A 14,428-nucleotide genomic window follows, 5' to 3' on the forward strand; every position below is an offset into this window, starting at 1 on the left:
TGTCAGAAAAGTAGCACTTATTCTGAATCCACCCTGGGTTCCAGTAAACTATCATATTGGTTTTCCTTAACCCTTCAGGGAGGGGAATGGTTAGCTCAGTTGACTAGACTGCTAAGCATGTGTTTCAGAATAATAGCAATAATCATAATAATAATTCCCACTCCACCAGAGATCGGCCTGGGGCTTGCCTAGTAAAAAAAATCACGGTGCAAACAATGGTTTAGTGACCCTTGAGTAATTGGATGGTACCCGAAGATGAAGAATATTAAGGATACTCAATCAGGCTGAAACAAAGATTTTCCTCCCGCTAGTATCTCTGTCAATAAGCCAACTGCAGAACTTTGACTGTTTAAATTATGATGTTATGGAGATCAAAATGGATATCCATTCTAGCATATCATCCCTGATGACAGGAATGACAGGCCCCAGATTTAAATATTAGCTTTGCTAGCTACCAGTACAAATTGGTTGTGAAATCACACCACCATGTTTCTAGCCCTATTCTGAGTCACTTCTTTACATTATTGGATCGTACCTGACCAGATTCTCGGACCATGATGTTGTCACTGTGTCTGTCACCAATCCCCAGCACATAGGTTGCTACACAGTAGCCAGCACATGACAGAGTAAACTCCTCAATTACTCGCTCGAGAGCATCCCTGCAATGAATCAGAAGTCAAATAAAAACAATAAAAGATTTGTTTGCAGCTGGAACAATTATAGCTGCATCAATGAAAATTAACGTACAGCCATTTTATATATAGTTTAGACTCAATGAGATATTAAATTAGGGCATTTAAAAGCTTCCATGTACAATGTACAGAATTTTTAAAAAAAATTTAGAGTACCAATTAAGGGGCAATTTTTTTTCTAATTAAGGGGCGATTTAGCGTGGCCAATCAACCTAACCCACACATCTTTGCATTGTGGGGGTGAAACTCCACACGGACAGTGACCCAGCGCCGGAATTTGAACCCAGGTCCTCAGTGCCGTAGTCCCAGTGCTAACCACTGCGCCACGTGCCGCCCACAATGTACAGAAAATGATTGCAAGTATTATTACCTCAAATAACCTGTATACACAACTTTATATAGCACGGCAGATACCAAACAGAAGGAGGAAAATTGTAAGGATGGGAAGAGAGAGTACAGATTTACAGAGTTAAGGCTCTTTCAGAGCTGAATATCGAGGCAAACTGATTTGCAGAGAGAATTTTAGAGGACGAGGTGCAGTGATGAAAGGATTGGCCTTTACAAGTAGAATGCGGGATACAAGAACTAATCTAAAAGCAGCTTTGGATGGTGCAAGGCAAGACTTCTTGTGGCAGGTATGTTGTTGGACTAGAAATCTGGTGGTCGTAGATTCAAATATGGTGAGCTGTGAAACTGAACTAAGAAATCTGGTAATTTACAGGTTGTTCCTGTGAAAGCTACTAACTTGTTTTCATGCCTTGCCACCTCGATCTATCATTTATGACCCCAGTCCCATACTAAACTATTGAATATTAGGAATTTGAAGAATCTGTGGTTCACAGCACCAAGGACCAGGGTTCGATTCCCGTCTTGGGTCACTGTCTGAGCGGAGTCTGCATGGTCTCTGTGTGGGTTTTCTCCGGGTGCTCTGGTTTCCTCCTACAGTCCAAAGATGTGCAGGTTAGGCCATGCTAAATTGCCCTTTGTGTCCAAACCAAAGGTTGGGTGGGTTACAGGGATAGGGTGAAGGTGTGGGCTTAGCTAGAGTGCTCTTTCCAAGGGCCGGTGAAGACTCGATGGGCTGAATTGTTTCCTTCTGCACTGTAGATTCTATGATATGCAGGTTAGGTGGGGGAAGGTGTTCTTTCAGAGGGTCATAGAATCATAGAATTTACAGTGCAGAAGGAGGCCATTCGGCCCAAAGAGTCTGCACCGGCCCTTGGAATGAGCACCCCACTTAAGCCCACAATTCCAACCTATCCCCATAACCCAGTAACCCCACCTAACCTTTTTGGACACCAAGGGCAATTTAGCATATCCAATCCCCCTATCCTGCATATCTTTGGACTGTGGGAGGAAAACGGAGCAAACCCATGCATACACAGGGAAAACCTGCCGACTCCGCACAGACAGCGACCCAAGCCTGAAATCAAACCTGGGACCCTGGAGCTATGAAACAACTGCGCTAACCACTATGCTACTGTGCAGACTCACCGGGCTAAATGGCCTCCTTCTGCATTGTACTGATTCTATGATAATTTTATGATTATGACAACGACCATGTTTTCTTTGGCCCCCCCACTCCCCATGAGCTGAATATTTAGTTTGACTTTCAGAAAGAAAGACATGCATCTGTGGAAACTACCATTAAAAGTCACAGTTCACCATGTAAAGATTGAGGCTGGTTACAGAGTCTGTTCTAAATTCTTCTCATGGTTGCAGTGATTTTTCTCAGATGTACAGTGGAGAATCTTTAGAACTCTAGCCAGATTTCCAAGCCGTCCCAAAACTTTAGATCATCCAAAAAGCTTTTACATTAGCTACCACAAGACAAGAGCTCACATTGTGTATCCTTTTGTGAAGGGCCCAAAGTCAACCATATTTTTTTGCTTTGCGTGCATTTACTACACACAGACAACAGTGGTCGATCCAGATGCATTTTTGCTTCCAATAAAAGTACAGCTACAGAACAATCCAGCTATTATTTATTTAATGAAACACAGTTTGAAACCACAATGAGTAAAAAAAAAACATTTTTCTGGACTCTCTGAACGACAGGAAGTTTGGTTTTTACACAGCAGCTAAGTTCTATGCTCTGCTATGTTAGCAAATATGGGGTCACGACCCAACCACCCCAACCCCTTACCCTCTGAGGGGTGGAGCATGCCACAGTCGGGGCTTTTGTTAGCACAGAATCTAGAGACTCTGAGGTGGATCTTCCTCCCAAGTGAGGGACAGAAAACTTTCCTGCCAATTAACTCTTCTTGAAGTGTTAAATGGTTCCAGGGCAGCCAGCAACCTCACTGATTCTTCAGTCATGGGGTGGGAAACCCTATCATCCAAAGAATTGTGCACCATATCTCGGTCAGACCATATCCTAGTAAGGAATTAGTCTGGAGGCGAGGAGGAATTTCTTCTCTCCGAGGATCGTCGGTCATTGGAATCTCTTCCACAGAGAGCAGTGAAGGCTGTCATTACGCATGTCTGTGCGGTGTCTGCACGTTCTCACTGTGTCTGCGTGTGTTTATTCCGGGTGCTCTGGTTTCCTCCCACAATCCAAAGATGTGAACGTTAGGTGGATTGGCCATGCTAAATTATCCCTCAAGTGTCCAAAAGATTTAGGTGGGGTCACAGGGATAGGGTGGAAGTGTGGACTTAGGTAGTGTGCTTTTTACAAGGGCCTTGCAGACTCGATGGGCCGAACGGCCTCCTTCTGCACTGTAAATTCTATAATCTGTGATCTATGTGCAGGGTAGGTGAATTGGCCATGCTAAATTGCCCCTTAATTGAGGCAAAATTGGGTACTCTAAATTCATTTTAAAAAAGGAAGTGGAGTTCGGGCCACAATCCAATCAGCCATGGTCTTATTGAATGGTGGAGCAGGCTCGAGGGTCCTATTTCTTATGATCTTACGGGCATGGGGGTTGAAGGGAATAAATTAACATTTTAAAAAAGAGCTAAAAGCAATGCATCTTCATTAAATTTAGTCTCCATTTCTTTCTTAGGCATTCGCGTGAGGGCCAAGTGTAAAGAGCAAAAACTTACGCAGAATTCTTTTCCTTAAGCCAGTTCAGCAAAGCATCTTTGTGGAAGGCAGCAGTAGCTGCATTACTGTTAGTCAGCTGGATATTGGCTATAGTTTCTGCAGCAGAGACCACCTGAATGACACCAGATTTATCTCCTGTTGCAAGGCAGCCATAAGGCACAATTCTGAAAAAGAAACAGTTTAATAGTAAGATTTTACATAAATACTTCAGGAGGAAGCAATGGTAATTTAGGATGTAAATATATTGAAGGCATAATGTTGTTTCCATCGCAGAGCAATGTTAAACTCCAGTACAGCACTGGGGAGAAGTGATGGAGGGCTGCTGATTCGCACAACTTCAGTTTGTCATTACTGAGTACGGGGGAACTTTAACTGCATCCATCTAGCTAAGGTCAGGCAATGGGATGGGGGGTTGCGGGGGAAGGGCACGGTTGGCTACAGTTAAAAATCAGCTGGGCAATTAATGCCTGCTCCATTCTTATGCTTACTGACCAACATTGGTTTCCATTTAAGCAACAAACATCTTGGCCGGGATTCTCCCCTACCCGGCGGGGGGTCCCGGCGGGATGGAGTGGCGTGAACCACTCCGGCGTCGCCGTCCCAAAGGTGCGGATTTCTCCGCACCATTAAGGGCCACGCCCTTACCATGAGGGGCTAGCCCCGCGCCAGAGTGGTTGGCACGCTGCCAGCCGGCGGCAAAGGCATTTGGCGCCACGCCAGTCGGGGCCGAAAGGACTTCACCGTCCAGGCGGAAGTCCGCGCATGCACGGGTGCGCCAGCAGATGCTGACGTCTTCCCCGCGCATGCGCAGGGGGGGGGGGGGGGTGTCTCTCTTACGCGTCGGCCATGGTGAAGGCTGTGGCCGAGGCAGAGGGAAAAGAGTGCCTCCACGGCATAGGCCCGCCCGCGGATCGGTGGGCCCTGACCGCGGGCCAGGCCATCGTGGGGGCACCCCCAGTGGCCAGATCGCCCTGCGCGCCCCCCCCCCCCCAAGACCCTGGAACCTGCCCGCGGCGCCTAGTCCCGCCGGTAAGAGAGGTGGTGTGATTCACGCCGGCGGGACTGGCATGACAGCAGTGGGACTTTGGCCCATCGCGGGCCGGAGAATCGCCGGGGGGGGGGGGGGGGGGGGGGGCGACCGGAGCGATTCCCGCCCCCGCCGAATATCCGGTGCCGGAGAATTCGGCAGCCGGCGGGGGCGGGATTCACGCCAGCCCCCGGCGATTCTCCGACCCAGCGGGGGGTCGGAGAATACCGCCCCTTATATTTATATGGTACCTTTAGCACAGTAAAATGTCCCAAGGATTTCAGAGGAGCATAATAAAACATCACGTAGTACCGAACCATGTGAGGAGATATTAGATCAGATTGAGAAAGGGTAGCACGGTGGCGCAGTGGTTAGCATTGCTGCCTCACGGCGCCGAGGTCCCAGGTTCGATCCCGGCTCTGGGTCACTGTCCGTGTGGAGTTTGCACATTCTCCCCGTGTTTGCGTGGGTTTCGCCCCCACAACCCAAACATGTGCAGGTTAGGTGGATTGGCCACGCTAAATTGCCCCTTAATTGGAAAAAATGAATTGGGTACTCTAAATTTATATTAAAAAAAGATCAGATTCACAAAGAGGTGGGTTTTAAGACATAGTTTAAAGAAGAAAAGAATCAGAGAGCCAATTCTTTGACTTTCAAATTTCAATCCCTCCATGACCTTGTTCCACCCATTCTCCTCCATCCCTATATGCATCTGCGATCTCTACTCCCGTTAGGTAGGGAACTGCCAGTTCTTGACTCTGACATATATGTCCAAGTCAGGATGGTTCATGGCTTGAGTTAACCACATGTTTTCACTGATTAACTAAGCCTGCTTGTCAGATACTTCCCATAACATACAGCAGACAGGTTCTGCTGTACAGTGAGGAGATGTCAATGCAATTCAAAGCAAGTCACTGTGATGAAACAGTGCTCTAGCGGTTTGTGGTACGGAGCACAGACTTTGCATTATCAAGTCCTCTCCTATGATTAGTAGGAGGTCTTGTGGCGCAGTGGTAGCGCCCATACTGCTGAACGAGAGGCTCCAGGTTCAAGTCCAATGCTAGGACTTGTTGGCCATGGAAGGAGCGTTAAACGTGCTGATAATCAGCTCGGAAATCCTTCCACCATTTCTCCCATTACTCCTCAAAGGGCAAAACAAAGTATATGTGTGTGTAAATGCACTAACAACAACTATAGTTAGTTTGCTCCCTGACTTATGACTTACCTCTAAGGCAACAATTCAAATGTAAACCCAGCAAAAGAAGAAACTAAATCTTCTAATTCCCATCACGAATAGGCCATGTTCAGAAATTTTGAACATTTGTACAGTTGCAATTAGTCCAGAACAACAACAGATGGCGCTGTATTCTGTCCATCTGCTAATCCAGAATAAAAAGTGCACCTCGGCCAAGGTTTAGAAAATGAAGTTATGCCAAGGAAGTCTGCAGTTTCCAGGTGCTAAGGAGATTATCTAATCTTTTTTCCTGGCTACTTTGACACATGAACAGCACTTCTATGGCTTCTCAACAGTTCAGAAACAATTAAAATCCCAAGTATCCATTACCTTTCTAAAATGCATAATGTGGTGCCATTGCTTTAGCAAGGTATTTGTACCAGCACATAAAGAAAGCAATTATTAGTGTTTGAACTGAAGATCATTGAAAAACGGTCAAAATGTAAAACCCCTTCAGCATCAAACTTAAATTAACATTTCCATATTTTTATTGAAAGATTAATATTTTACACTATTTTAAAGATATATTGCGGTAAGTTTGCTGTAAATGATCCCAATGCGTTATTTACTCAGAATTGGACAACACTGCGAATGGGATATCTGTATGGTGGCATAGTGGGTAGCACTCCTCACAGCACCATGGACCCAGGTTCGATTCAGGCCTTGGGTGAGTGTGGAGTTTGCACGTTCTCCCCGTATCTGCGTGGGTTTCCTCCGGGTGTTCCTCCCACAGTCCGAAGATGTGCAAGTTCGGTGGATTGACCATACTAAATTGCCCCTTCATCTCCAAAGATTGCAGGTTAGGTGGGTTACAGGGTTACTGCGGACGAGTGAGCCTAGATAGGGTGCTCTTTCAGAGGGCCGGTGCATACTCGATAGGCTGAGTGGCCTCCTTTTGCACTGTAGGGATTCAATGGATTAGGTGCATGGAAAAAGAGAAACAATGCACTTGAGATCAATTTTATCTGTGTCTCTTGCCTTCCCACCCTATAGTCTGGTCGCGTGATATAAGCATTTATTTAGCATTGTCTACCTCAGCCTAAATTAAAATAGGACCATTATTGGGCTTTAAAGAGTAAACAGAATAGTATCTACCAAAGACGATGAATAATTAATTTTGTGAAGCATTTTGTTTCAGAAATAAGGGACAGAGCCCACCCATTTTGAGACTAAGTGCTGTGGCAGGGGTGGGAATGTGGAGTGTTTCCCACTATAGAGGCCAATGGGAAAACATGCCAAATCATCCGGCCCCGACCTCATTAATTATGTACCCGGGTGTTTCACGCTGCATTCAGTGGCGGGGCTGGCCTGGAAGGCATGTTGTGCCTGTGTGACATATTGAAAAACTGCCCAATGTCTCTGGCTCACTATTGAAGAAAGAAGGTGGGCCTCCTGAAAAGGAACATGGATCTCCAGGAACGGTGAGGCTGGAAGATGCACCTAATCTGATTCTCCCCTGCTGCTATGGTATTCCAGGTATTCTATGGTATTCCAGATCCACCGCTATGGTATTCCAGGGTTACGGGCGGCCTCCCATCCCGAACCCCCTGGCATTGCTCTGATGAGTCCAGGCATCTGCGCGTCACGTTGTTCCGAATGTGTTTCACGCTGGTGTATTTCCCCGCTGGTATCGTGGGGAATCTGGCATCCCATTAACAGGATACAAATGAGGTTCACATTATCGTCTGCTGGGTTTTCCGACCGGCATAGTAGACACCAGCAGAAGATCCGGATGCGAATTCACATCACGTGAAACTGATTTCAGGCCCTTCTACTGCATTCTCCCATCGTGTTCGCCATCAAACAGGGGGCTTGCGAAAGTTCCACCCAAGATCTTTTTATGGGGGGGAAGGAGAGGAAAGTAATAAAGGCATCACATGCCAATTAAACAAAATGCCAATTTTAATGAAACTGGGAATCACTGCCTATCTTATCACAGCGTGATAAGTGCACCAAGTGCACATGAAGTTCAAAGGGTGAGTTGGCACCTTTCCATGGCATTCCAACTTACCCTACTTACAGCTTCACTGGGCACACCTCCAACTACTTCCCCTCTGAAAGCAAGTTGCGATGAAAGGTTTTTTTTAGCCCTGGAGGTCAATAGGGTCAAAGTAAGGGGGAAAACATCCTGGTCAGAAAGACAGCTTGACAGGAGTCAAGTTGAGGACATGTCCTCGGGGTGCAGTCCATCTCATTCTGGCCTTTTTATCAACAAGATGACTGCTGATTTTTTGTAAGTTTGGTTAAAAAAAACACATCAGAACTACAAGCAATTCTTGGCAATAAGGTGTCTTTTTCCTTCCTTTCACTGTATTTTATAATGATTTACTGATGTTTCCCTTTGTGGTGATATTTTATGCCCTGACATACTATTACTGATATTTATAACAAAGCTGTGTCTGAATTTGTCTTTTGCATTAAAGAGGCTTCATTTTTTTTTAATGCCTTGAAAACCTATACTTCGGGCCGTATAAGGGCTACAAAGAAAGTGGCTGGAAGTTATCATGCAATTGGGTGACCTAACTACCAAAACGCAACAGAACAACCATCAAGTTATCTGACCACCAAAGAAAAGGGGAGATTGACAAAATGCTCAGGATTATTTTGTTGTGGAAGGATTAAATTCTGTAAATATGCACCACAGTGTACTTGCTATAAAACCTTCTTCAGGAAAAAGTATGCTCCAACTCAGTACGCACATCAAAGTTAAGGCTAGGCTCCCACATAATGAACCCATATGCACTCTTCTGAGCTAACTGTGCCTTAAGGCCTAATCTGTCTCCTTTTTCCGCTCAGTGTTTTCCTTTAAATGTGCTTCAAATTTTCAGATGGAATAACTGGAAACGTTCATCCACACACTGCCGCAGTCTGGTTTGTAAAGTTAAGCCGGTTGAAAGGCAGTTGAAGGAAGTGAACTGTGGGAGGCCTACCTGAGGTCTAAGCCTGCCTCCTTCCATATCATGTCCATCAAATGTAGAATCTGCAAAGCCAGCATGTCCTGCCGCAGATCTGAACACAAGGAAGAAAGAAAGCAGCATAGATTTGTGAGTTATTTCACAGTTTGTGGAAAATCTGTACGTAATAATAAATCATATTAGACTATCATGCTTAATGAGCATGTCACAATTAGTGATGTAGATTTTTTTAACTCCCCATGTTTTGTAATGGCCTTCAATTCTAATGAAGTGAGAGTTGTCTCATATATAAACAAGTTTTCCTCATGTGCAGCACATCCTCATTTTTGTCTCACAACATGCCCCATTAATAATTCAGTTGTAGAGCAAAACCACTGTATATGTTAGGCAATAATAAATCCATTATGCCAGAAGAATTCACTGGTGTGATGAACAGTCACCCCCAAACAAAATACACGCCACATGCAAAATGCTGATTAATTTCAATTTACAAAAAGTATTTTCTTTTCTCTTGATTTCACAGTGGCACTTTCTAATGCTGAACAACGGAAACATTGTGTGATTAAGACACACTCAAAATTTTATTTTTTAAAGTTTAATAGGCCATTCCTAAAACTGGGACAAAGCTTGGATAAGAAAAACACAAAGTGGCTAATTATTTCACGAGCTGCTGCACTTCAAGGCACCTATTTAATTCTTGAATCAATCAGCGGTTAAGCCAGTCCAATCAAAACCGTTAACCAGTCATCACTCTTTAAATGGCTGGGGGTAATGAGGGAAGAGTCTTTGGAGACGCTTGTCTGTCATTACAAATATCTGTTGCTGCACATCAGTAAGTTCAGGTAGCTCCAGATTCAGATTCCCTACAGGTTCAGTCGTGAGCTGGTTCCCCAAATTAAATGCTGGCAATGTTGCAGACAAATTGGATAAGACATAAACATTATTTTCCTTCTCTGCCACAAGTGTTCGCCACATTCTTCTGCAATTTTCTGCTCCCAGAGCTGTTAATACTTTTTTCTCTCTTTTAAAAAAAATGTTAGAGTACCCAATTATTATTCCTCCCCCCCCCCCCCTCCCCCCCCCCAAGGGGCAATTTAGCGCGGTCAATCCACCTAACATGCACATCTTTGGGGTGTAGGGGTGAAACCCCACAGACACGGGGAGAATGTGATCGAACCCAGGTCCTCCGCGCCATAGGCAGCAGTGCTAACCACTGTGCCGCCGTGCCACCCACCAGAGCTGTTAAATTAGTGTGGTTGTTTTCATTGCTTTAAAAAAATATATCTACAACCCCGACTGTGCAAAAGACTGAAGAAATCCGACCGTATTTCAAGAAAATAAACAAATAGGTGGATTAGCAAATTGGTTACTAGTAGTTTTCTGGATCACGCCGTACAAATGGCAAGCAGATTGGAGTACCCTGGGGAGAGAGGGAGGGCTTATTTCTGCATCTGGCAGTGCCTAGGTATCTTTACAGTTATCCGAGAGGTTTCTCCAACTACTTTCTTCCATTTACAGCTTTGGCTCCCACTAGATAATGCTCAAGTATCAAACTGTGGTAACCACGTTACTCACTGGTTACTCAAATAAAAGCAAAATCTGAAATAAAATCAGTTCCATGAAAATAAGTCGGACTGGACTCAACGTTTCACTCTCCACAGATGGTGTCAGAGTTTTTCCAGCACTTCTATTTACTCACTAGATACATTTTTTAGTTGCTGGGTACCATGAGGTTTTAAATCCTTGCATTATACTTGTTTTATAAACTGTTAATTTGAGGGACAACCCTTTCCTCAAAATGTTTGTAGTGTCCGACAGTATGGAGTTACGCTTTGCCCAGACACATTACCTCACAGGCCACTTACTAGAACAGCAATACCAAGGGTTACCAGCACCGTTCCATCTAATATCTGCTGTACCATAACCTCAAGAGATCATTTCTGCATTTTCACATCTTGATTCCAAGAAGTAGGACCAATGTATTTTGCTGGTTGTGTCCAGTGGGTTTTAATTTTCCTAAGCTCCAAAGAGTACCCTTTTGATCAGTTCTGTAAAGGACAGCATTAACTCAATGTGGCAGATTGCACCCCTTCTTGTGCCTCTCTCTGTATTGCCCTCTTCTTACAGCCGCTTGTTTAATTTTTTTTACTCCACAAGTGTCTAGGGAGTAGTTTAACCACTTGCAAGAAGTCAATCCTGACGGCCTCGTCATTTAATTTCAACAGGGATCAGAACTGCGGTTTCTGGGAAGAAAGCATGACTTCTCAGGAAAAAGACATGCCTTTTCGCCCAGTCAAATGAAAGCTGCTGTCATTATTTACTGAAATCTTCCAGAATCATATGCACTGACTCAGTTAGCGGAGAGGAATTTATTTTATAAAGCATTGTGCTGGAGGGGGAGGGGGGGGAGGTGTTCCAAGGTTGTCACTTAGCCTTGTGGCTATTCCCCTCTTTACCCAGGAGCAGGCTTGCTGAATTTCAATCAATTATTTGTAAAGCAATGGTCAAACCCAGCTTCATCAGTACTTGAAGATCTCTGCTCACCCACATTTTGGGCTCTATTCCGGGATTATACATCAGAAATAAGTCACATCACCATGGCCACAGCAAATCAACTGTAAAGTGGTTGCTTCACTGACGGATCACACAATGCTACTACAAAAATAATAACTGCAATTACAAAAGTTTTTGCGGGGTACAGACGGGCGCAGCCAGCAATCTACAGACAAACCAGCCGATCCGTTATCTCTTTCTCACACTACCTCCTCTCCAAACCTTTCCCACAGCATGCCAAACGTATGAAGATTTTCTTATCCAATTAGTTAGATATTTTTTGCTAAATGTACCATGGACCTGCATTGCAGTGCTGTCAGCTCAGAACCAATTAACTGCAGTTAATCACTAGCAATACCTACATCATCCAATAAAAGAGAAATCCCAAGTAAATTTGATAGAATTGCCAGTTCTAAATGTATGCGAGAGTGAGAGAGGGAACCAATTAAACTTTGTACACCGATGGTAATCATTCTCATAATGTGCTCTTACATACTTCCACTACATTTGCTTTACAGTGCTGTAGTTAATAAAGCAATGCAAATTCAATGAGGCGGTGTTTCTGCATCTCAAATTATTGAGGCCCACTTGGTCGGGTGGGGTTTCTTGCTGTAGTCTCTAAACATGGCAGTGAGGCATGATGGCACAGGATATCATTCTATTTTTGGCTATCAGTGGACTAAGCAATTAACCTCCTAGACCAGGCAGTACGGTAGCCGTTGCTTCACAGCGGCAGGGTCCCAGGTTCGATTCCGGCTTGGGTGACTGTCTGTGTGGAGTCTGCACGTTCTCCCAGTGTGTGCGTGGGTTTCCTCCGGGTGCTCCGGTTTCCTCCCACAAGCCCCGAAGTGCTTGTTAGGTGAATTGAACATTCTGGGCGTGATTCTCGCAGCCCGGGGCCGGGCCGGAGAATCCCCGCAACTGTGCCAAGCCGCCCCGAGCGGAGAATGGGCGCCGGCGCGTTTGGCACGGCGCCGGTCGCGGGCCGCTGTATGCGGCCAGGCCGCCGATTGTCGGCCGGGTCACCAATTCTCGGCTCTGGATGAGCCGAGTGACCGCTCGAAAAAGGCAGAGTCCCGCCGGTGCCGTCCACACCTGGTTACAGCCAGCGGGAACTCTGCGTGCAGGGTCGGGGGAGCGGCCTGTTGGGGTGGAGGGGGGCCTCCGACCCCAGGTGGGGGGCTCCGATGGGACCTGGCCCGCGATCCGGGCCCACCGATCGGCGGGCCAGCCTCTCGCTCCCCGGGCCTATTTTCTTCGCGCCGGCCCCTGAAATCCCGCGATATGTTCTGTTTTGTCAGGCCGTCGGGGCCGGCGCGTTGAGGGAGGCCACCGCGCATGCGCAGTGGCGCCGGCGCCACTGCGCATGTGCGGATCCCATGGCGCCCAGTTCGCGACGGCGTGAACCGCTCCGGCGCCGTGCTGGCCCCTGTAGGGGCCAGAATCGGTACTCCCAGCGGCCCGCCCTCTGAATTCTCCCTCAGTGTACCCGACCAGGTGCCGGAATGTGGAGACTAGGGGATTTTCACAGTAACTTCATAGCAGTGTTAATGTAAGCCTACTTGTGACAATAATGAAGGTTAGAAATGTAAATGCCTGACTGCTGGTATGTATGTATGTAGCTATCAAGGGAGTGGCACGCCAATCAGAAAGGTAGTCAGAAACCATGACTTGCAAGTTTTCACATGTACCACTGCTTGGCTCACTGTTTGGAACCGACCCATTAATGTACAATGGACTGAATCCTGAGCACCAGCTTCTTCCTGAAATTTTCTTTGTAATGTAAACAGATAATTAGAATTACATGGCAATTTAAAATAATTAGCTTCACCACTGTGAATTTAGCTAAGAATTGGAAGAAATCTCATGTTGGCTAAGTGAGCTTAGATATGAACTAACATGGGGGCCTCAAACATATCTTAGAGCTGTGTAATGTGAATCTTTATTCTTTGCTACTGGCCCGTGCAAACCATATGTCGACCTTATTCATGCGTACACACTTGCCTGCAAGCATCCTTTAGTTTGTACTGCACATTTTATATGTGTAACCTCTTTTTGCTCTTTATAAATATTTTCAACCATGAATTAAATATTTTCAACCATGAATAGAAGAAACTCAGCAGATAGAAGGATGGTAAATTGCTGAGAGGATGACACCTTCAATTAATACCTCAAAATGAGATCATTAAAATGCTTTGAACATGTTCCAGTAACCTTGTCTTGAGGTCACTCATAGGAGATTAAAAATATACAATTCCAAATCATTATAAACAGAAAATCCTGAAGCACTGCTCAGCATATGCAGCGAGACGGCCTGACAAAACAATATGTGCAAACTGTTTTATTTTGGGCCTTTACTTTCGAAGTCTAACAGTAGGAAAACCTTCAGCCCCCAAATCTGGAAGCTATTGCTTTCATATATTGGGCGGCACAATGGTTAGCACTTTTTCCTCACAGTGCCAGGGACCCAGGTTGGATTCGGACCTTGGGTGATTTTGTGTGGTGCTTGCACATTCTCCCAGTGTCTGTATAGGTTTCCTCCAGGTGCTCCAGTTTCCTCCCACAGAGATGCGCAGGTTAGGTGGATTGACTATGCTAAATTGTACCTTGTGCAATCGGTTAGGTGGGATGCAGGGCTAGGAAGAGACCATGGGTCTGAGTAGCAAACTCAATGGACCAAATGGCCACCTTCTGCATTGTAGGGATTCTATAATATTCTATTCCCACAGAGGAGCTTATCCAAGTATTTTCCAATTATTCCATTTGCAGGAATTGTTTACCTGCATTTAGTGTTATCTCATGCTAACCTGCCAAACATTGGAGATTACCTCATAGGTTCACAGGTTAAAGCAAAGAATATCTTAACATAAAATTAAATACTACAGTTGATCATAAATGCAATGCACATAGGATATTTATATTTGAAGGTCAGAGACATGATGGGCGAAATTCTCCCGAAAC

The 14,428-nt window shown here is 45.3% G+C and overlaps 1 protein-coding gene across 1 annotated transcript in view; it reads right to left on the minus strand.

Annotated features, from left to right (window-relative positions):
- pik3cb (phosphatidylinositol-4,5-bisphosphate 3-kinase, catalytic subunit beta) overlaps positions 1-14,428 on the minus strand; it is a 264,946-nt gene that overhangs the window by 11,152 nt on the left and 239,366 nt on the right. Inside the window, exons 18-20 of the mRNA XM_072474558.1 lie at positions 8,930-9,008; positions 3,738-3,902; positions 536-659 (exon numbers count right to left, since the gene is read on the minus strand). Of these exons, the coding sequence (XP_072330659.1) occupies positions 536-659; positions 3,738-3,902; positions 8,930-9,008 (368 nt within the window). The remainder of the gene's footprint in view (positions 1-535; positions 660-3,737; positions 3,903-8,929; positions 9,009-14,428) is intronic.

Source organism: Scyliorhinus torazame, chromosome 14 (assembly GCF_047496885.1).
Source record: "Scyliorhinus torazame isolate Kashiwa2021f chromosome 14, sScyTor2.1, whole genome shotgun sequence".
In the NCBI taxonomy this organism is placed as follows: Eukaryota; Metazoa; Chordata; class Chondrichthyes; order Carcharhiniformes; family Scyliorhinidae; genus Scyliorhinus; species Scyliorhinus torazame.